The sequence below is a fragment of the Eschscholzia californica genome, unplaced genomic scaffold, assembly GCF_041429995.1.
Source record: "Eschscholzia californica isolate CP2 unplaced genomic scaffold, dmEscCali1.0.p SCAF_4, whole genome shotgun sequence".
In the NCBI taxonomy this organism is placed as follows: domain Eukaryota; kingdom Viridiplantae; phylum Streptophyta; class Magnoliopsida; order Ranunculales; family Papaveraceae; genus Eschscholzia; species Eschscholzia californica.
This window is the reverse complement of record NW_028238461.1, coordinates 16,721,876-16,746,200: the sequence shown is the minus strand read 5'-3', so window position 1 is coordinate 16,746,200 and position 24,325 is coordinate 16,721,876. Positions and strand designations below refer to the sequence as shown.

The 24,325-nt window shown below is 35.7% G+C and overlaps 1 protein-coding gene across 1 annotated transcript; it reads left to right on the top strand.

The window, feature by feature from the left end:
* Positions 1-14,462: 14,462 nt before the first annotated feature.
* Positions 14,463-22,488, top strand: LOC147543251 (uncharacterized). Its single transcript, XM_086632797.1, has 14 exons — positions 14,463-14,986; positions 16,708-16,798; positions 16,928-17,012; positions 17,225-17,309; positions 18,391-18,460; positions 19,038-19,107; positions 20,156-20,201; positions 20,295-20,541; positions 20,623-20,828; positions 20,960-21,034; positions 21,342-21,411; positions 21,518-21,598; positions 21,779-21,858; positions 22,103-22,488. Exons 1-14 carry the CDS (start codon positions 14,871-14,873, stop codon positions 22,179-22,181), a joined length of 1,401 nt encoding a protein of 466 aa, XP_086488923.1. The 5' UTR covers positions 14,463-14,870; the 3' UTR covers positions 22,182-22,488.
* The last annotated feature ends 1,837 nt before the right edge of the window (positions 22,489-24,325 follow it).

Here is a 24,325-nt window from a genome sequence, read left to right as displayed (position 1 = left end):
AAAAATTTAACTTTATGTAAGGTAAAATTCTCCAAAAATGACTAAAAGAGAATAACATTGCCCATTAACTAAATATTTTTCAAACAAAGTTTTATAACTGAAGTACTTCTAGTGATCTCAATCTGTAAGGTTCTTAGAGTTGTGACTTGTGACTGCTAATTTGGAATCTGTGATAAACAGTGATGTTATCTCACGGTAATACTCTTATTCAAAAGTATGAGTTGGAAGGGGAGTTTAGAATCAAGCACGAGAGAGAGGCAGAGTTTTCCTACTTTCCTTTGTTGCATTTCTATATCTTTTTATTTATTATAAAAAGTGAAAAATGAAACTAGATATAGAAATATTTAAGAGGAACAACAAAATAAATGGGAAGGCTGGAATAAGATATAGAAATAATAAAGAGGAATAACAAAATAAATGATAAGGGTACAATTTGGAAGAAACAAATTAGTAGCCTAGTAGAAAGTTAACTAAAACTAGGGTCAATACAGGAATGAGCTCATATCTACAAGATAAGTATAAAATGGACAAAAAAATGGGGATAACCTCCTTTTACGGTGCCCCGTTTATCGAACCAAAGCCAGCCATTTCTTACATAAGATGAGTGGAGTATTTTTGTTTTGAGGATTCTCTTCAACCTTGTTGATAAGAGTTTTTGATGTTCAATAACCTGAAGTACTCTCATGGTGAGTAATCTGGAGCTGGGATAAAAGCCCACGGATCCGAAACCCGGATGGGGTACCCGCTGCCCACATGGTTAAACGACGCTCGATAACCGGTACGGGTAGAACCCGCCTGGACCGAATAATAAAAATGGGTGGGCTCGAGTAGCAAGATTCGAGCGCCCGAGGCCGAACCATTTTATACCTGCGCGGACACCCGAAACAAATACTTGCCTGTATTAATAACCTGCCCGACCCAACCTTAAAGCTTTTGACCTAGACCGTCAGATGACTTAATCTCATATGTTCGATGTAGGGTCTTCTAATCTAGCAACTAAGTTCCCACCTCCCTATTATAAAAACACTTATTTTCTGGCTGACCTTTCCCTCCCTCCCTCTACCGAATCTAAGTTCTTTGGCCGACCTTTTCCTCTCTCTTTAACGAATATAAGCCACATAAACCCTAACACCACCAACACCGAGTTATGGCTTTCAGTCACACACTCTTACCTTCAATCTTTAGTTACGTACCTACTCACCTTTAATCTATTTCTTCTTCAATCCTTAGTTTCTTTGGTTATAAATTTATAATCTTCCACAAATAGAGGCAACGATGGAATCATAGTGATGTAACGAGGGTCAAGGAAGTTGCTATTGCGATAAATTCTACATTTGCAACTTGAGTTTTGGGTAATATCTTCAACAGTGCAAGTCAACAAGTGATATCAAGTCTCCATGAGACTTATCTTTCAATTTACTATTCGGGCTACCCGATCGAACCCGCCGTTGGCCCGAGTTACCCGACTATTTTGACGGGCTCGGGCAGGTAATGGCAGTCGAAAATTTACATTCTGCCTGCCTGACTCGTCCGAATACCCTAATGGTCTCCAGACCTAGTTACTCGGACCCGCCCGAACCGTTTGTTGTTCTACCCGCGGGTAACCCGCCCGTCTCGATTCCTACCCTTAGGGTTATCCAATGTATATTTCCAATAATACACCCACGTAGATGGCTTAAATACTCCTATTCCTATAACCCATGAAACATCGTTACCTTGTCAAAATCACGTGCTGGTCTTCATAAGTTATTATCGTCCATTTAATGACCTGGACTAGGGAGTGGATAACAAAACAATTCCATGTTCACTTAATAGAGTTTCATTTATTAGATCATGCATCTGGTAAACCTATTTGGAATATTTCATTATTCATGCACTGTCATTTTAAACACTAAACTAAATTTAAACAACCACATAAACAATTTCTTACTGTTGATGACAAGAGTCTAAGAATTTGGGTCTCATCAAGTAAACTCCTTTACGTACTCAATTTACTAGTCCAGGTCATACTCAGATATACCTAATGCCTTCGATCCTTGTATGACTTTTCATACTTGGTCACAGGTGAAAGTTTAGTTAAACGGACCCAATCCGTGTAAGCTTTGCTGATTGTCTTTTGATTGAAGCATGCTTCCTTCAATTCATAATAACAATCTACGGTATCTTTTATACTAGTATTAGCTCTTTTAAGGCTTTTCTTCTTTATTCGTGGAGTTTGCAATCAGTGCCCGACCTGGAACTCTTTCCAGGCCACTGTTCTCCCATGTCTAGAAGCTTTGCAATTATAGCTTTCTATAACCATTTTACTTCCCGCTTTGTACCCATAATTCATCCCAAGTTTCTCCGGAATTTATGATGCTTAACACAAATGGCTCCTCCGAACGGATAAGACAGGATTTAGAACTTTAAACATAAACCATTACAGAAATGTTAGAGGTACAATTTCAGGGGTGGTAACTCCGGCGACAATCACGTTGCATGAGCTGCAAGGCATTGAAGCAGGGTTGAGATTAACATGCTCGATCAATGAACAACAGTACAATTTCTTCTTTATTCATCTACTTCAATCACTACAGTACAATTTCCATAATTTGCTGCATTTCGTTTCTCCAAATCCAAGTCTTACACAAACCCCAACTATCACTAGAAAAAAACACCCTTATTCAATTGAAATCATTTGGTGCAGAACTATCTAAAGTGGAGGAAGAATGAATTAAGAAGTTCCCAAACAAGAAAAAAGCCTTGTATTTTCATAGTTTCCCTTGTGTTGAAGTCTGGTTGAAGAAATTAGGGTTTTAATCCATTGGTCGTAAAGCTCTTTGAAAGCCACTTGGAACACATAATAAGGGTAGACAAATGGATCCCAAAAGCTTTGAAATCGTCCTAGCTGAAACTTTATATTTTTCGTGCTAGCTTGCAGTAAATTTCGTTTGTGTTTTGACATTAGTCTATGATTTACTTAAAATAAGAGGAAGAAAGAAGAGAGAGAGAGAGAGAGAGAGAGAGAGAGAGAGAGAGAGAGAGAGAGAGAGAGAGAGAGAGAATGTAAAAAAATTGAGTTAAGGTCGTCGGATGGAGGTTGCAGGTCGACCAATTTTTATCGGAGAAGAAATAAGATGGGCATCGCTTCTAACTATACTTGGTCAACTTGTTCTGACTAAGTCTTTGGTGAAAAACACATTGTCTTTAACAAGAAAAGGCATTGCCTATAAAACTTCCCTTTCTCCTTTGACTTAAAATCGGTAGACTCGAACTGATTCAATTGAAAAATCAACTCAAGTTCGTCGATTCTGAATTCGGTTGTTTCAAATCAATCTTGTGGTTGATCCCCATCACCACTAATGAATATAACTCAAACCGGTGGACTCGAATTGAATTTTGTAATAAATTTTGGATCAAGTCCACCTATTTCAGCCCCACATGATTGGAGTTCAATTCGGTGGATCTTGATCCGAATTTTATGAAAAAATTCAGTTCGAGTCCATCTATTTCAACTATAAAAATTGGAGTTGAATTCGGCGGAGCTTGAGTCGTATTTTGTGACAAAATTTGTTTCGAATCTACGATTTGGAGTGCTTTTCACCAAATGCAATCAAACTAGATAACTAAGTCAAAGGAGATGTGGGGTGCCAATAACACGTTCAATCTTTATCTCGGAAACCTTTCGCTTTCAAATTTTGACTGATATAAAATAGTGAAATTCGTTTCGAGGGCGATGATTATTTACTTGTGGCTGATCAACATTTTATAGTAGACTTACACTTTAAAAAATAAATATGAAAGACTTTGAGCACATCCAATAAATCTGTTCGACTAATATGGGTTTGATTTTTTTATAAAACAAAGTCAACGACAATTAGAAGTAGTGCTTTTGTCCTCTCTTATCTATATATATCCTATATATTAAAACAGGTCAGTCTGAACCCTAGTCTATTATATAAAACGCAATGTTCTTTTTGAGTTTGCTCATAGATTTATCTCTAGATATTCGTGTATTTTAAACTTTAGAAAACTAACCACCCACCCATGATTCTCTCCACAACTTATATTTGGCAATTATAACTTCCTAATAATCTCTCAACATAATCTCTAATATCTTCCCACGATTATTTTTTACGCCGTTATAACTCTCAATTTTTTAAATCTCCCCTCTCTCTATTTATTTAGGCCAGTGTTTTGGGGAAATCAATAAAGTTTCAGGGGCAATAAGTTTTGGGTGGAAACAAATTTTTTTTGTTTCCTCTAAACATCACTCTTTCAATTTTTTATTTTTTCTTCTTCCCTCTATCTCAACTAGAACTCCGACGACCTCCACCGGATTCCGGCGACTCCTACCATTAACGCTGGCGACCCACTCTCTCTCTTCATCCCTTTCTCTCTCTCTTCTCTTTCTCTCTCTCTCTTTTACCTCTCTCTCTCTTCCCTCTTTTCTCTCTCTCTAAATTCCGACAAAAGTAAAATTTTCAAATATTTCTATCATAGTGGTAGAGGTGTCCAAAAGATTTTTATCTTATTCTGCGAAAGGGGCAAACATAAGTACCGGCTTGAATATGTTCTTTTTTGAGTTTGGGGCAAGAACTAACTTTGACTAACTTTATCATGAAAAGTAACGTCGCCTAATAACCCTTAACGTTAGTTGACTCTTGCGTTAGTTAAAAACGTGAACACTAATTTTTTAAATTTAAATGCTCCTAACAAAAATCTTGAAATTTTTTAGAAATATTCAAATTAAAAATAAAATAACCTATTTACATCCATTGACCATATTCACATAAACCTCCACACTCACATAAATTCGTAAACCTCGTGTACGAACCTGTATATCACAAAAAGTGTGACCAAAAAATTTAACTGTATGCATTCATCCACTCATTCACACAAAAATTTATCTAAAATAAATATTCGTTTGTTCATAAATATTAAAGTATCTTAACGTTAGAAAATAATCTTTATCAATATTCTAAGTAACTTAATGTTGTTAAAAGAGAATGTTAAAGTTACGACGATGAATTTGAGAATAAAATTTTATATCAGGATAATCCGAGTTTTGAGTGGGAAATCTTAGATGAACCCTACCATTGTCTCCCTCTCTATCTTTCCGTTGTTCCGACAAAATAATGAAGGGTACCCTTATTGGTAACCCGCATGGAGAGTTTTAAGATTTCTAGTGAAACTCTTCTCCTCCACCGCAACATTTAGAAGAGAGAACTAAGAGATTATGGAGTGGCATCGAGAGTTTTAGGGTTTCACATGAGACCCTTTCATTTCGTTTGAGACGAATGAGGATTCCGACAAAGAAAATTCTCTCTTCGCTGAAATAGTGAGCGAGAGAAAATGAGAGAATTAGAGAGGATTGAGGGAGAAAAAAAAGAGAAGGAGAAAAAAATGATGGCAGACAACAAAGAGAAGTGATGAGTTTGCATAAATATATTTTATAGATTTGTATTTTTTATTTTGAATATTTCTCAAAAAAGTTGCAACAAAAGTGTCAGGGACACTTGAATTTGAAAAATTAATGTTTGTAGTGTAAGAAGTTAAATCAAATTAGTGTTTGGTATATCTCACTTTTTTACTAACGGGAGTTAACTAACGTTAATTCTTATTTGACGCCATTACTTTTTGGATGATAAAGTTAGTCAAAGTTGGTCCATGCCCCAAACTCGAAAAAATAACATTTTCATTCCCCCAAACTCATCACTCGATACTTATGCGCCTTTAACAAAAATAACTCAAAAGTTTTCTTTCGTTGTATTTTACTTTTATCTAACGAAGGCAGGTATTGTTTTCATTTTACTGCAGAAAAGATCAACAACAAACATATGCACGAAAAAATGTCAACTGAAATAAATGACATGTAGTTATCATAGTTAGAAAACTTTAACTTATATTTTATTTTTAGATTTTTTGAGTCTAAAGTCCAAAAAAAAGGACGGTAATTAGTCACATATCCACTCTTAAATCAATAAACACTATAAGACCAAAATAAAACATGAAATGAAAAATAAGTCCAAAAGTGTACTTTTTGGTGGGTCTCATGCTTCAAGCCATTTATTTTCTGCTATTTTTGTTCTTTTATAAATATATTTTAACCTATAGTAAACCAATGGTTTCTTGTGGTTGAGTTAAAATTTATTCTCAATATTTTAACATATTTTTGTCCTTTTATAAGACCAAAATAAAACATGAAATGGAAAATAAGTCAAAATTTATTCTCAATATTTATCTTCAAAATTTATAGTTGTCAAAACCAACATACCAAATAAACCGTTCTTTTCCTAAAAACGAGATTCTCTTATCTATCTTCATGTTCTTACAACGTTTACATCTCTACAAACTATTTTGTTTTGAAAATTATATGTATGTTGATTAAATTTTGAATCTTCTTAAAACATATATATATCAGTCGTTGGATGCGATATTTATCAAACTCTCAACAAAAGTAGATCATCAGACTTACACTCTTACTACCGACTGGCATGCTTTATTATAATAGATAGAGAAAGTTTAAACTTTAGTTTTCAACAAATCGTGTTGGGTAAGATCTTAAAAAAATGGTTAGCTAGACTTACCTCTCAAATAACCGACGGGCATGCTCTAATATAGAGGATGGAAAAGTGGGTTTTAGGGGTGTACGAATACTACAGCCGACGACCTTTATTATTTTGTCTTTATATCTTTCTCCCTCCTCATCCGACCACCACCACCTCCGATAATTGCAACCGTCATTTATCTCTTTTCTTTCTCCTCCCTCCCTCTCCTCCTTTTTTTTTCTTCCTCTCCCTCTCTCTAGATATTCTGGCAACAAAGAGAGTCTCCTTAGCTAGAAAGGTTTGAGATATTTCCCCCAACCTAGATTGACTACTACTTTTGGAGGTAATCTCGCGAACCAATTCGGCTATTGGTTTGGGGGGATTTCTCCCCAACTAGTGGTTGGAGCTTCGACGAAAGAGACCTCCCCTTCGCTAGAACATATAGTGAGAGAAAGGAAGGAAGACAGAGAAAAAGGAATAAGGGAAAAAGATGAGAGAGAAATGATATTGTGGGTGAGGTGGTGGTGACTAGAATTAGTGGTCAAATACAGGGAGGGATGAGGAAAAAGATAAATTTTGTTATTTAGAAAATTTGACAAAATTAGTGAAATATATATATATATATATATATATATAGAATATATGAGATAAAGAATGACAAAGTTAGGATACCAAAATATATGTATTATCTTTCTCAACTTATATCAAAGCTGTATATTTCTTGTACCAAACTAAAGAGAAGTGAGAAGTATATATAGGCATTTCCATGTAATCCAAGTAAACCACGTATGGGTATTAGATGTAAAGAATTGAGATGATAACCAACACCTCTAGCTTACATGGATGAGGTGGAAGGTAGACTATCCATGTTGGAGGCACCTCATGTAGAGAATTGAGAAAACACCTCCTACTTGCATGGGTGAGTATGCTATTTGTAGGCACCTCATGTTGTTGATAATCTTTACTATGGGTAGCCACTTAATATCCCATAGGCACCCATAAGATATGTTGTGGACAACCACTATATTATAATACTTCCCCCTTGGATGACCACAACGTAAAATAACTGTCTCACTCAAATCTTGAATGATGTTGGATACGTAAAATGTTGCCTCGTTAAAACCTTGCCAGAAAAACCCATTCGGACAAAAACTGGACGAAGGAAAACGAGTACAGAGCGTAGATATCCAGTACTAGTGATTTGTAAATCATCACACGATAATATTCTCCCCCTGGTGAATATCATATCGTGGACCGGTGTTGTTTTACATCATTTGATTATTCAAGCTTCGCATTCCGATACCTTCTACTAGTTTTCTGAACGTTGTAGTAGGCAGAGACTTTGTAAACAAGTCAGCATAATTTTCACATGATTGTATCTTCTGAATATCAATTTCACCATTTTTGTGTAGATGGTGTGAGAAAAATAACTTTGGCGAAATGTGTTTCGTTCTGTCACCTTTAATATATCCTTCTGTGATTTGGGCAATGCAAGCCGCATTGTTTTCATAAATAATGGTAGGTGACTTTGTAATTTCAGGAAGTTCACAAGAATTTCTAATATGACTGATAATAGACCTGAGCCATACACATTCTCTGGTAGCTTCATGAAGAGCAATAATCTCCGAGTGGTTAGAAGATGTAGCAGGCATACTTTGCTTACTTGATCGCCAAGAGAAAGTTGTACCACCACTAGTAAAAACATAACCTGTTTGTGAAACTCCTTTATGTGGATCAGATAGATATCATGCGTCAGTATATCCTGCCATTTGTGAAACATGAGAGGAATTCTTCGAATAGAATAACCCCATATCAGTAGTTCCTCGAAGGTATCGGAGAATATGCTTTACTCCCATCCAATGTCGTTTTGTTGGTGCCGAACTGAATCTGGCCAATAAATTTACTGCAAAAGAAATATCAGGTTTAGTACATTGAGCCAAATATAATAAAGCACCGATTGCACTTAAATATGGTACTTCAGGACCAAGTAATGCTTCATTATCTTCTTTAGGACGATAAGGATCTTTTATAGTATCAAGAGATCTAACAACCATTGGAGTACTAAGAGGGTATGCAGTGTCCATGCGAAATATTTTCAAAACCTTTTCAGTATATAAATTTTGATGTACAAGAATTCCATTTGTACTTCTCTCAATTTGTAAGCCAATGCAGAATTTTGTTTTCCCAAGATCTTTCATCTCAAATTCTTTCTTCAAATATTCTGCAGCTTTCGAGACATCTTCAACTGTCCCAATTATATTTATATCATCAACGTATATTGCAATGATAGCTAATCCAGTATATGATTTCTTAATGAACACACATGGACAAATAGGATCGTTTACATATCCTTCCTTGGTCAAGTATTCACTGAGACGATTGTACCACATTCGCCCCGATTGCTTTAAATCATATAAAGCTCTATTAAGTTTAAGTGAATACATGACACGTTGTTTTCCTTCAGGTAACTTGAAACCTTCAGGGACTTTCATATAAATATCAGTATCTAGATTGCCATATAGATATGCAGTGACGACATCTAGTAGATGCATATCAAGTTCTTCTTGAGCTGCTAGACTGATTAAATATCTGAATGTAATGGCATCCATAACAGGAGAATATGTTTCCTCATAATCTATCCCAGGTTTTTGTAGAAAACCTTGTGCCACAAGTCGTGCTTTGTAGCGAACGATTTCGTTATTTTCATTGCGTTTTCTCACAAAAACCCATTTGAACCCAACTGGATTTACATCCTTAGGTGTGAGGACCACTGGTCCAAAAACACTACGCTTATTGAGTGAATCTAGCTCTGCCTGAATTGCATCTTTCCATTTCGACCAATCAAGTCTTTGTCGACATTCCTCAATAGAGCGTGGTTCATAATCACCATTCTCTTTCAGAATTGAGGTTGTCACTGCAAAAGAAAATACCTCGTCGATAATTGTTTCATTTCGGTCCCAAACTTCTTTTGAGCATTCATAATTCATAGAGACTTCCTCATTATTTTGTATCTCTGCCTCATCAAAGGCTTTACCCTCTTCAGGGGTATTTGTTCAGAAAGTGTGGCTGTATCATTAATAGTCTCTTCTAGAGAACTATTATTTTGTGATTGGTTCTTCCTCTTTCTAGGAATAGTATCTTTAGAACCAATTGGTCGTCCACGTTTCTGACGTGGCTTAGACGACTCATTTGCTATAGCAGTTTCTCCTGGTCCTTCAGGAATATTAATTCGTGCACGAGCATTAGCAGCAGGGATATATGTTTCAGTTACCCTTGTTGCATCATTAAATGCATCTGGTAGTTTATTTGCAATGCCTTGCAAATGTATTATCCTTTCTACTTCTAGTTCTGACTGACTAGTTCGAGGGTCTAGATAAGACAAACTTTCTGTATGCCACATAAATCATTTTGTTTATTATCCGATGTTGACGGATTTTCTCCCCTTAATGGTGGGAAAATTGTCTCATCAAAATGACAATCCGCAAACCGTGCGGTAAAAGTATCACCTGTCACAGGTTCGAGATATCTTATAATAGATGGTGAGTCAAAACCAATATATATACCCAGTCGCCGTTGAGGTCCAAATTTAGTACATTTTGGAAGTGAAATAGGGATATACACCGCACACCCAAAAACACGTAAATGTGTAATATTTGGTTGATGGCCCAGAACATGTTGTAACGGAGAATAACCATTCGCTCTGGGCCGAAGACGGATCAAAGCTGCAGCATGTAATATTGCAGATCTCCATGCCGAAATAGGCAGTTTACTTTTCATCAACATTGGTCTCGCAATTAGTTGTAGATGTTTTATGAATGATTCTGCTAGACCATTCTGGGTATGAACATATGCTACAGGATGTTCAAGGTCAATACCAGCTGCCTGACAGTAAGCATCAAAAGTCTTTGATGTAAATTCTCCTGCCCCATCAAGACGTATCCTTTTGATAGGAAAATCTGGAAAATGAGCACGTAGTCTAATAATCTGAGCTAGTAATCGTGCAAAAGCATTATTACGAGTTGATAAAAGATTAACGTAAGACCATTTTGTAGATGCATCAATTAATACCATAAAATATCTAAATGGTCCACATGATGGGTGAATAGGACCACAAATATCTCCTTGAATCCTTTCCAAAAATTTAGGAGATTCTATATGAACTTTTGTAAAAGATGGTTTTACAATCAATTTACCAAGAGAGCAGGATTTACAATTAAAATCCTTACTTATCCGAAACTTCTGGTTCTGTAATGGGTGTCCTTGAGAATTTTGAATTATTCTACTCATCATGGTAGATCCAGGATGTCCCAAACGATCATGCCAAAGTGTCACCACACTAGGGTCGTAAAGCTTCTGGTTTACGACAATATATGATTCAATCGTTTTTATCCTTACAAGATATAATCCAGAAGAAAGAGTCGACAGTATCTCTAAATCATGCTTCTTGCCAGAAGTATTTGAAGTAATATATAAATATTCTTCATTATTTTCATCTCTAGTCTCAATGTGGTAACCATTTCGACGAATGTCTTTAAAGCTTAATAAATTTTTCAAAGACTTAGTTGAAAACAATGCGTCATCAATGGTTATTTTTGTACCATGCGGTAATATTATAGTTGCTCTAAGCCTTCAATAATACTAGATGAACTAGCGATTGTTATTGCATTAGCCTTGTATAACTTCAAGGTCTCAAAATATTTATTGTTTCAAAAGATAGAGTTTGTAGTTCCGCTATCAACTACACATATATCCTCATCATCTTTTGATATTGTCTTTCTGCAATCCATACCTTATGTACGCAAAAATAAGACATAAGATTATAACATATTTGTATTATATGAACATGATAATATTACATTAATTATTTAAGAAACAAAAAAATATATACAAATATAACACTATTTTGGGAAAATTTTGTCAAACTCTTCATCAAGTAGTTTGTCAAATTCAGCGGGAGGTAGATGATCAAAGCTACCATCGTATATATCTCTTTCGGATGTTAGGACACAATCTTTTGGAATCTCCAGATTACCGACGTAATCAACAGGAAATAACTCGGTTTGTGATTCAGTATGATGAATTTCCACTTCATCAACTAGAAAATCAGACACATCTAATCAAGTGTTATAGGAGGAACCACCTATCTCCATCTGGTTCATTTCTGTATTGGCCGTTGCTTTCTTTAACGACGCTTCGTAAAGATCTACCAGATGTTTTGCAGTTTTACAGGTCCTTTGCCAATGACCTGTCATGCCACATCTATAACATGACTTAGTTTGCATTTCAGATGGTTCATTTAATGCCCTTTTTCCTTTGTCTTGTCGACTAAATGGATGAGGTCTAGTACTCGAGTTATTGTAACGTCCTCAACGACCACGACCGTAACCACGACCACGTCCACCAAAGTGGTAGCCACCATCTCCGTTATTCCAATTTTGACCATTCCCACGTCTGCGTCCTCCAGAGTGGCAGCCACCGTCTCTGGTATTTATTTGGTGATCCTTGCCACGACCACACCCTCTATAGTGGTAGCCACCACCTCTATTATTTTTGTTGTGATCGTTGCCACGACCACCTCGTCCATAAGATGTCACATAGGTTTCAGATACTTCTGAATAACCTGTTGGACGAGCCTCTTGATTTTTCATAATAACTTCTCTATTTTGTTCCGCAACAAGTAGACAAGAAATTAAATCAGAATGATATTTAAAATTCATATTTCTGTACTGTTCTTGCAGGTTCATGTTAGATACATGAAAAGTAGAAAATGTTTTCTCCAGCATTTGTTCTTCACTAACAGGGAAACCACAATGTGCCAATTTTGTCGTTATTTTAAACAGAACAGAACTATACTCAGAAACAGTTTTATAATCCTGCAGTCTCAGATGCAACCAGTCATTTAAAGCCTTAGGAAGGATAACTCTTTTTAAATGGTCAAAAAGTTTCTTTAAACCGGTCCATAACAATAAAGGGTCTCTCATATTTAAATATTCCGACTTTAGATCTTCACATAGATGGTGTCGGATAAAATTCAGTGCAGCCGCACGATTCTGAGAAGTTTCATTATTTCCCTCTGCTATGGTTTTCTTAGATTCCTTTCCTCTAAATGAGATTCAACATCAGGAGCCCAATTAAGATAGTTCCTTCCTGTTAAGTCATGAACTGCAAAATTTATATTAGTTAGATTCGACATTTGAAAAGTAATAACACAACTTACTTCGATTTTCAAACGGTCTTCAAGACAACCCTTCGTCTATAACTGAAATTATTTTCCCACTTGGTTAGAGCCTCGTGCTGATAACGTAGTGAAATATATATATATAGAATATATGAGATAAACAATGACAAAGTTGGGATACCAAAATATATGTATTATCTTTCTCAACTTATATCAAAGCTATATATTTCTTGTACCAAACTAAAGAGAAGTGAGAAGTATATATAGGCATTTCCATGTAATCCAAGTAAACCACGTATGGGTATTAGGTGTAGAGAATTGAGATGATAACCAACACCTCTAGCTTGCATGGATGAGGTGGAAGGTAGACTATCCATGTTGGAGGCACCTCATGTAGAGAATTGAGAAAACACCTCCTACTTGCATGGGTGAGTATGCTATTTGTAATGCTATTTGTAGGCACCTCATGTTGTTGATAATCTTTACTATGGGTAGCCACTTAATGTCCCATAGGCACCCATAAGATATGTTGTGGACAACCACTATATTATAATAAAAATCTAATATTTCTCTTAAAATTTTATTTTCTCAAAAAATATTTTCCTTCTCCCAAATGTCAGCCTTCTTTAACCAATCAATGTGAATTTAAAGTTCAATTATTTGACAATATTTGAAGATGGACAGGTGGACGGCTGGATGGTTTTCTTTATAGATCATCATATGTTGGTGGAACTGTTGCTTCTATTATACATTTTGTTTCGAATCTTGTCATTATTACTTTAAAACATTAAATACTTATTTGCAAAGTTGACAAACTAACAACTACCATTACTTTTTCAATTGCCTAAACTAGCCTCAACATTTACTCGCAATACCCGTGGGTTATATCAACCTCGGAAGATGATACTGCCCCTAAAGAATTCATCATAAATTTGAAAGCATTCCTAATGGAAGGTCTAGATCTCACCGTTTCGATGTGATGAAATGTCGAGTAAACTATTTGGATTCTCAAATGAAAGCTATGCTAAATGGAAGAGGCTAATGATATTGATAATCTATATAATAAAAAAAGAAGTAAGAAAGAAAGAAGGTTCTAGAAAGCAGAGTAAAAGTAAACTCATATTTATTTAGCTAAGGACCAAAATTCGACAAAAATAAAAGAAATTTGTCATGTAAAGTTTTGACCAAATAATCAAAAGGCACTACAATATACCAAATACTGATCTACATATATTTTTAGTAACCCTTGTAACAAACAACAAATTGCTCAATCATCATCCGGTGAGGAACTAAATTTCATTCTAACGTTTTGACGTAACATTAAATTTTGTAATACTTTTAATTGGAATGATCCAATTATCATTTGAAGAGGGACTAAACACAATTTACACTAATATTTTGATGGATAAGTGGAACTATAACCCCACCTTCACTTGTAACAATAATTCCATATTGGTAGTGGAATGACATGGAGTGAATGTCTACATTTAGCGTAAGTTTTACCTCTTGAGTTAGTTTTTGGGGTGAAATAGACCTACTATCAACCAACATCACCCCTTCATGTGAGTCGATCTCAAAACTAATAATTTTTATCGATCAAACAATTTGGCAAAATTAGGTGTCAGAAAAAGGCCAACATTGGGCACTACGAACTAGACATTGGACGGAACCGTTAGAAAAGAGGGTCAAAGATCAATAAGTCAAATTTAGGGGTAAAATGTCTAATAATTACCACAAATTTACAAGTTAGGGCTAATTCTGAAATTAGTCCTATTTCAACAACTTTAGAACAAGAGAGAGAGAGAGAGAGAAAGAGAAGAAAGAAGAGAGAGAGATAGCCGGCAAAGTTGCAAACCGTTGCTTTTACGTTAGCAAAATTTTGGTGCCCGCACTTTTCTGTCATTCTAATGGCGCTCACGGGAAAAACTCTTGCTTACTTTTCCACTCTGAATTTCTCAGCTAAAAAAATAGTACTTTCTTTGATGATGAGATTATTTTAGAGAGAAAGAGAGAGAGAGACAAAGAGAGTAGAGAGAGAAAGACAAAGAGAACAGTGAGATAGAGAAAGAGGAAGTTTTAGATTCTTTTCTTCCAGTTCTGATTTGGGGGTTTTCAAATTAAGGGTGGGTTTGTGGTGGATTTTACTGAGAAAGTGATAAACCATGAGTTGGAGAAGAGTTGCTAAATCTACTCAAGCTTTTATTGCTCATGGGTTGCTTTTCTCTTTCACACTTTTGCTCTTGTTCAAGCTCAATCATGTCATCTCTTATTCATGGTGGTCAGTATTTTTTTATCTAATTTCTCTTTACTGAATTTGTTTTTCTCAATTTCATCTTGTTTTTATTTTTACTTCTTTTTTTTCAAATTGATTGCTTTGAGGGTTTGGGTTTGGGTTTGGGTTTGAGAATTAGTAAAAGTAGAATAATTCTTCTTCTTGGTCTTGAAATTATCCATGGGAAGTAGTAGTGATAGTTTTGGTTTGAAATTTTCCCTTTTGCTAAAGTATGACTTTAAATTTAAGGTTTTTTTTTCCTCTTTTTCTTTTCTTTTGTTTGTATTTGGGGTTTGGGGTACTCAATAATCTAAAATTAGGTTTTTTCTACACCCTATTTTCTTAAGATCAGACAATTTATTTGTTTTAATGTGGGTATTTAGTAATTATTTAACCAATACTTATTACAAGCATTTGTGTTGTTTTAGAAGAAAATATGTCATGTATCATCTCTATATCATAGTTGACTTCCCTAATATTTCAGTGTTTTTGTTTGGAATTTGACCTGATATTTCACCCCATGCTATTCAACTCGAAATGTAGGGGACTTTGTTTTAGATGTTTGCTTAATTTAAGGTGTTCTTATTAGTCGGCTTTTAGAGTTTTCGTTACTTTTCGTTAGGATTTAGACAAATTTTCATTTGATATTGATATAAATTTGGGGATTTATTTGATATTGAGACCATTCATGTTTTCTTTCTTTTCCTTTTCCCCGTGGGTTGGAACTAGAACTGCGTTTAAACTCAATCCTGAGTTAAAATAACAGTGATCAGAATAACATCGTAAGATTATGGGTTTAACGAGATTTATTTATCTCTAAAATGAAAGGTTTAATTGTGAGCAGTTTGTTCGTGCTTTTGAATTAGTGACTGTTTAAGCATATCGTATCTGAAGACGGAGAACTTTCCTCAGCTTTTATTTTGTTAATTTATTCTTTTTAGCCGTAAAGCTATCTCACTGTTTGTTTCGTACTAATATTAGGTTTGTAATGCAACAAGTATTTTTTTTACTTATCTAGTAACTAGTGTCTAGAAATAGCCCGTTTTTAGGCTAGTTGGGGATTGATGCATTTCCTGTTGAGAAAAAGAGTGTATTCTAAAGTTGGCATGCCAACTGAGGACTGGTACAGGTCAGGGTCCTGCTTTGAAGTTCTTAGTAAAGAGGATAGGGATATTCTCTTTGTTCTCTTATTTTCTTCTAGCCAAACCGAACTCATGAGAGATTCTATATAGTTGCCTAACAAGGTAGAAATACACCTGTAAGATGGAACAGTAGACTTATACATGCCTCCCTCTTGTGCGCTTGCTATAACTAAATAACATTATCCTTCCTTTTTATCTCTTATCCCTCTCAGAACCGGGTTCTCATTCTTCACTTATCTTTAAAGAACAGTTTGTAGTAGTTTGCATGGAAGTTCTTGTTTGGTGGCAATCACAGATTGTTACGTAACCAGGAGTCGACGTAATTGATCTACTTGTTTGTGGGTTAGTGTTATTTCTGCATTACTTACCATTTTACCCTTACAGCTTTGCGCTCTCTAGAAATCAGGAAGATACTTGTAATGTTTATAAGCATTTCTGCCTGCCTATTTCATTGCCACAAAAACCAAAGTACTAGTATATACTGTATACCTGACAATATTGACATGTCTATACTTAAGTTTAGAAATTAACATCCTTTTCTGATTATATGACATGAGTGTATTATGTATTTGTATAACCATGCAGGGTGATCTTTTCCCCGCTTTGGTTGTTTCATACACTTGTTGCTCGAGGCAGATTCTCCTTACCCGCTCCATCAGTACCACATGATCGCCATGTATTATTCACTGCTCTTAACATCTTAGAGATTTCTATCTTATGAAACTTATCCTGTCAATTTTTGTCGAAGTAAGAATTTTTCTGGTTTTATAGCACGTGTATAAACAGTACATTATTTTTCTGACAGTGGGCACCTTGTCATGCCATCGTCGCGACGCCGTTACTAGTTGCCTTTGAACTACTCCTTTGCGTATATCTGGAGGGCATCTATGGTAAATATGCAGCATTCTTAGAGTTTTAAAATATAATTTCATGTTAAAAAGATATTCTTGGACTCAGCCACTCAGGAGTTGCTTAAGTTTAGGTTTTATGTTCTTTTTTCCACTTAAACTTTTTTTTAACCATTCGTAGGAAACCTACTAGGGTGTACCCTCATAGATCAAAATTTTGTTTAATTATAAAAGTGAGTTGACAATTTCTGCAGTTCAAAGTTATGCCCCTGTGAACTTGAAGATTGTCTTTCTTCCTTTGTTGGCATTTGAAGTGGTCATTCTGATTGATAATTTCAGGTACTTACTCTGTTCTCTTGTCATATTTTAGATTATTTATCCTCGAAATTTGTGAATGAATGTATACTGAAGTTATTAATTGAAGAACCAAAGTTGGTGAAGCTCTCCTATCTTATTGATGACATCATTTCACAACAGATATATTTCATTTGGTGCACATTTGTAGCTATTTCTCTAAATCTGAATACTTTTGCTTTTGAATAAGCAATCTTGAGAATAATGAATGCTCGCAAAAAGAGTCAGCAAATTGCTGATGTAATTAAGTATCACATCATATCTAATTCTCTCATGGGAGAAATGGTTAAAACTTCGCAGCCAAATTTTTGTTTTGTCAAAAAGGGGGCATATATTCTTTTTAGGCTTCATCTTCCTATCTAAGGTTTGGTTGTACAGTTTTACCGCTTGCATAAAGTAAGTCTTGCGCAAGTTCGCACATAGTATGTAACATCTGCTCATTGTTTGTGGTTTGCACTGGTTTGGTTTGCATATGGACCCCAAGCTTAAAAACATCGACATGTCTTTTAAACCCATACCCACAAGAATCATATGACCATTGTATATAATCAAGCCGTTATTTATGCCAAATAAGTTGCTTTGGCTATATATAATTCTATTTTTGCTGATCAAGGAACATCATAATAGGCAATTATAAGTTTCAAAAAAATAAAATAATAGGCAATTATAATAGTCCAATGTCCACTTACTCACTTTAGAGAAATCCCTGCAGGGGACAACAAATGGTTATCCTCCATTATTTTCTTTGGCAGGATGTGACTTGTCCTATTCAAGACGATTTGTATGGAGGAATGCTCTTCTACATGATTGAGTCCATAGTCAAATTTGTAGCTTCTGGCATATCCTAGTTGGTGCTCGTATGAGAGGTCAGCTAGGTATAGGGAATAATTCGAGAGAAAAGTATTATAGAATTGCAGATTCTAATGGCTAACCAACTGGATGGTTCTTTATTGTATGGTTGATTTCTTAGACCATTATACCTCTAATGTTTGTTGGTTGAATTTTTGTTTTACTTGTTCTAGTTTTCTTTGGCCGTTGTTAATAATTTTCTTTGTTTGTTATTTAGGATGTGTAGGGCTCTAATGCCAGGAGATGAGGAAAGCATGAGTGACGAAGCAATATGGGAGACACTTCCAGTAAGTTCTCTTAACTGGTTTTTGACTTGATCCAACTTTTACTGCTTTGTTTTGTATCTCGAAGCTGTCAACAAGAATCATTTATGCAAGGAGATGCTCTAACTGTTTATATATGATCAGGGATGGTAATTCAGGTTTATTTCTCAAAAATTTCAATGTAACTCGTAGATCACAAATTGCAATCTAAGAGGGCTTGTAATGTAGACTAGTAGGATGAAACCTTCCGTAGGGGTTTCACTGTCGATAAGGCGAAACTATAATTCTCATACAATAGTTCTTAGCTGGGCTATCACAATGGGTACTTTTAGGCAAGAAATAACTCTAACATACTATTTAACATGAACCATTATGGGATTACTGTATCCCACAGAGACGAGGTGTCTGGTAAGGAGACCGAAAAAAAAGACTATTACTGGTTTACTTCAATACATGTTACTCTGCCATTTTATAGTTTAAATGCTTAGTTATAATTTTACTTTTAGTCATACGTTGTTACATTTTATGCAAATATGTTTGTCTGGTCTTAACACAAATATTTCTAAGTTCACACATCTAACATTATACATTTCTTTTTCAGCATTTTTGGGTTGCAATCTCCATGGTGTTCTTCATAGCTGCAACGGTGTTCACACTTCTTAAGCTGTGTGGTAATATTTTTTTTGGAAACTTTAGCTGTGTGGTAATTTCTTTTTGTGTTGACAACATCAAGTTCTTAAGAAATGTTCACTACCTCGATCTTGTTTGCGCTTTATGTTGAATGGTATTCATTTATCCAAAATACGCTTGCAACTAAAATTATGATTTCAATTTTGCGACTTATGTGGTTATCCTTTTCAGTACCTTGTCCTAGTATTTGAAGAAAATTTATCATTTATTTGTACTTTTCTGCTTGTTATGCTTTAGCACAGTAGCATTTATGTTGAGTGTTTTATTCGCCGTGTGCAGTGAACGTTTGAAATAAAAATTGTTGTTCTGACTTCTTCCTTTAATATTATTCTTCTGATCCAAACATTTGATAGCCTCTGCCTCATTTGATATCTCTGACCTGCATGTATTTTTATTGTTTATGCGAAGTCTCCTGTTACTACAGCTAACTATTTCAATTGAGTCTGTTGTTTATCACCTATTGTGATGCGCATTTCATGGATGCATCGGTTTGTCATGTGAGGTTTGCTAGTGTTTCTTAATTATGTCATGCCCATTGTGGATATTTGTCATTTATTATTTTATTGAAGTGGAAATCATAGTATCATTCTTCGGTGGAAATGAAGGAAAGATGGTAGACTTGCCTAAGTTGGTCAATCTCTTCTTATTTTTATTCATGTACTTCCCACAATTGTGTACGTTGTCTTCACTTAAGACGCCTTCTATTTAAATGCACGATGTCTCTTACAAGTTTAGAAGGTCTTGGATTCTACCTTGTGCTTTCTTCATAAATATTTGATAATATAATAAGTTGATACACATATGAAATAATTAGTGTGGAGCTATTTGTCAACTAAATTTTGCCGAGTTGCCACCTTAATTGTAATATTTCTCAAGAAATCTTTGTAGGGTTAACATGCTATTAGTTTGCTTCATTTGTATACTTTTTGATACATTTAGGTTTTCATTTTTCCTTTAAGAATATGTAATTTCAATGTGAACCTTATATTCAATTCTTTCCTTGTTAACTTTTTGTATGAAATAATACAGGTGATGTAGATGCCTTAGGATGGTGGGATTTATTTATAAATTTCGGGTATTGCTCATTAGTTGTGCAGTCATTTTACCTTCTTTTGGTTCCTTCCATTGGACCACCTGTTAAGAATTTTTCTATCTTTTCTGTCCGCAGAATTGCCGAGTGCTTTGCCTTTCTTGTCTGCACGAAATGGTCCAATCCGTTGATTCATAGGCAATCTCATAACCGAGAAGTCGGTTCGTCTTCTTCGACAATCAGACTTGATAGAAGCAGTGGCTTATTAGTTACCTCTGAAGTGGATCCATATCAGGATAGGTTATGTGGCCTTCAGGACATTGGAGGTCATATCATGAAAATTCCACTTATTGGTTTTCAAATCATGCTTTGTATGAAGTTGGAGGTAAGTAGTTTCGTTTTCGAGAATTCTTAATTGCTTCCAATCAATACGTGGAACTCATAAATCCATGATTTCAAATATCAGGGAACTCCACCCAGGGCCAGGCATATCCCTCTTCCAGTTCTTTTCTCCCCACTAGTACTTCTCCAGGGCGCTGGGGTTTTATTTTCATTTTGGAGATTGATAGAAAGAGTTGTTCTCTTACTACATAGTGGAACTCGTACTGGAATATATTTTACCATCTCTTCACGAGCTCGTGATTTTTTTGGGTTCTTGAATCATGGCTCGAGGTGATATTTTTTGAACTCTGATTAGATGCATATTCATATTCATTAAAACTCGCTGAAACTCCCTTGATATTCAGTAGGTCAGAAATACTTTAGTAATTGATGGTCGTCTTTTGGCCTTGCCTAAATGTCAGACTTCTCGGCTGGTGGTCAATTGATGAAGCAAGTCGAGAGGAACAAGCTCGACTTTACCATTCCGAGTCTACTGGGTGAGGATTTTTTCATTTCATTATGTTATTCAACTGGCTTTATATATATGCAGTGAGTCCTTGAACGATACTTCAATTATTCTTCAACAACAAGCCCTGCCAAGCCCTTTCATGCGCTAGGAGGGCCTGGCTGTCGGCTCTGTATTCAGGCGTGAGCTAACCAGGTTGGGGTTGGAACAGGCCAATGGGCTGGACCTGGTCCAGGCCCTGGGCCGAGCTTGTGTAACCTGGGCTAGTACACACAAGTAAACAGTTGAAAAACTGCACAAGTACTGATTATTTTACTGAATTAATCCTAAATGTGCAGGTATAACACATTCTGTGGTTATGCTCCTGATGTGGTGAAGAAAATGCCAAGGAAGGATCTTGCCAATGAGGTCGGTCCACCATGATGACATTGCATCTTTTCAAATTACTAATCGGTATCGTTGACCCTTCGATATGATATCGTTGCTTCATAATTTATAAAACTTAACATCTCAGGTTTGGAGACTACAAGCAGCTCTTGGTGAACAAACAGAAATTACAAAATATAGCCAGGAGGAGTACGAAAGACTTCAAAATGTAATACTCAAAACTTTTCTATGATTTTCTTGTTCCTGCAACTTTAAAGTACAACGAATCACTTTCCACTGAGAGTTCGCATGGAAAATGATCGAGTATCTGATTAATCTCGTCTTTTTTATATAACTTCTAATTTTCTAAATACACCCTCACTCGTGTATATATTTTCTCAATGCTCAGGAAAAGGTTCTATGTAGAATTTGCTTCGAGCGTGAGATAAACATCGTCCTGCTTCCTTGCAAGCACCATGTCCTATGCAGGTATGCCCACATTGTTTTAAGGGTTATTTCGCGAATGCACCGCAGAAACTTACCAAGTAATGGGTTAGGTCAAGAACTAACTTTGACCATTAAATGGCGGCTAAGTTTGTGACCAAGCCCTGTCATCTGGTATATTTTATGACCCATTCGCAAAATAACTCTAATTTTAAATTTTAAAAATCGATATGTTGTTTGACTTTCATTATAGCCGGCTCAACCTTATGTTTCTGCATGTTTAATACAGTCTTTGTTCTGAGAAGTGTAAGAGATGCCCCATTTGTAGAGTCTCTATCAAGGAGAGTTTGATGGTATATGATGTATAGTTTCCAACCCATACTTCTATATGCATTCTGAATGGTTTCGTCCTCGACGACAGACAAACGTACATTATCAACAAAAGTTCATCAGGGATTTGCTTATTTCTAAAACCCTTGTTTGACCAATCTGCAAACAAAAACCTTCATTTGTTTTTGTCAATTAACTCAAACAAGCATTAGGTGTTTGTATAATGCAGTTGCTCAATCGTTGTACAATGACGTTATTTTGTTTTTTGTCTTTTTTCTTGTAAATATACATTATAGGTTTTTATGATAATACAAAGGGCGAAAATGTGTCATTCTATTCTAACAATCAAAATACGATAAATATATTAACTTGTTATATATGTTTAGTCAAAATAACACTTTAATATAAATCTCCAATTACTCATATATAGTGAAAGAGTGTTCAGTAATGGGACCTTTTCTTTAGCCACTAGGCTCCCCGGCCCTCGCCCTAACTTGAGGTCTTCTTGGCTAAAGGAAGAATGGTTAAACTTCATTAACAAGAGACTAGTTCTAGCTAAGGCGAACGTAATTTGACAAGGAGATTAGTTTTTCTGTTAGTAGATTAGTTAAGAGTTTTGGTCACATTAATATGTTACCAATTCTACAACATCTGTGCTAAATGGCCTGCTTTCGACTTTCCATGCCGTTCACAGTCCGACTTTCGAGGCCGGATACGGACCGAGAGGTGATGTGATCGGTCTTGATTGATCAGGTTGTTTCTCCGTCATCACAGTCTGCTCTATCGGAGCTAGCTGATGCAGGGTTTTCGCTGCGTCACTTACCACATCACCTTTCAGGCCGTGGTCGGTTTGAAAAGGGGGGTCATTTAGGGTTTTTAATTCCTTTCTTCATTCATTAAAATTCAGGCCAGATTTCAAGTAACAAGGGTTTGATAGGTTCGATTTCCCAACCATACTTTTGAGCTGTCCAAAACCCACAAGTTCAGGGGAAGCAGATCTTGACTTGGTGGTTTTTTACCTTCCTGTTAAAAAGGTCATTTGCTTTCTTCTGCCAAACGAAATAGGGAAGTTCTGAAAAGATCGCTCTCAAATTTGTTTCGGATAGGTGCCTTTAACGCTTACAGGTGGCGCCTTTAAAACTCCAAAGCGAAATATTATATAGTACTAACAAACTAAAGGAGCTTGCTCACAGTACAAAGAGAGGCTCTCCTCAGAGCATCAGAAAAGGGTGCATGACGAATACATTATGGTGGTGTAGACACAAACTCACTCTCTAACCGTGTGAAGAAATCACAATCAGCGAGAACATCAACTGCAAATATGCATGAGAAAAGACAACTCCGAACAGATAACACAACTCCAAAACATCACAAAGTAACTTACGACAATACTATGGGAAAAGAATTTGTCCATATTCCTAGGCTATATTTGTAGTCAGTTTCAACCAAAAAGAGAACAGTCAGATTTAGGTGGGGAGAAAAAGCTAAGAATTTAATAAAGAAGGCCACTTAAATACTTAAGAGTAATTATTGTAGTAGGTGTGAACAGAATTGAAGAATCTAGGAACAACCCTAATAATTTTAGGGCAAAGAAAATAAGTCGTGGTGAGCATGAAGTGAGTCACGTGAACAAACATTGAAGAAAGGAAGGCAAGAAATACAGAGTACTTTTCATTTAAAGCTCAAAGTGCCTTGTCTTTTTCTTTACTTTTTTTTTTTTTTTTTTTTTTTTTTTTTTTTGTTGAGAAGTCTTTTTCTTTACTTAGTCGCCTGGTTTTCAACTCCATTCACACCCACCCCCTATTGAAATTGGAAAAAACACCAACTCCACAACTATCCCCGCTAGAAAACTTGTGTCTTATTTCTATACCTGTCTTTTGTCTCTTGGTCTAGTGGTTAGACATCCACTTCACAATGCAGAAATTACAAATTCGATCCCGTGAAAGTGTTAATAAGCTCCTTAAATTGCCCTATAAAAACCAGATGCATATGATTTTTAGAGTTTAGATCATATCTGTGTTGAATCAACTAATGTGGATTGAGACTTTCCCTGACATTTATAATGGGGTCCCAAACATTTATAGACCAAATCTCTCGTAGACATTTCGGGTGATTTATTATAGACATAAACATTTTCAAGGCATTGAGTTTGTAGGACAAATATCTTAAAGACATTTCAAGA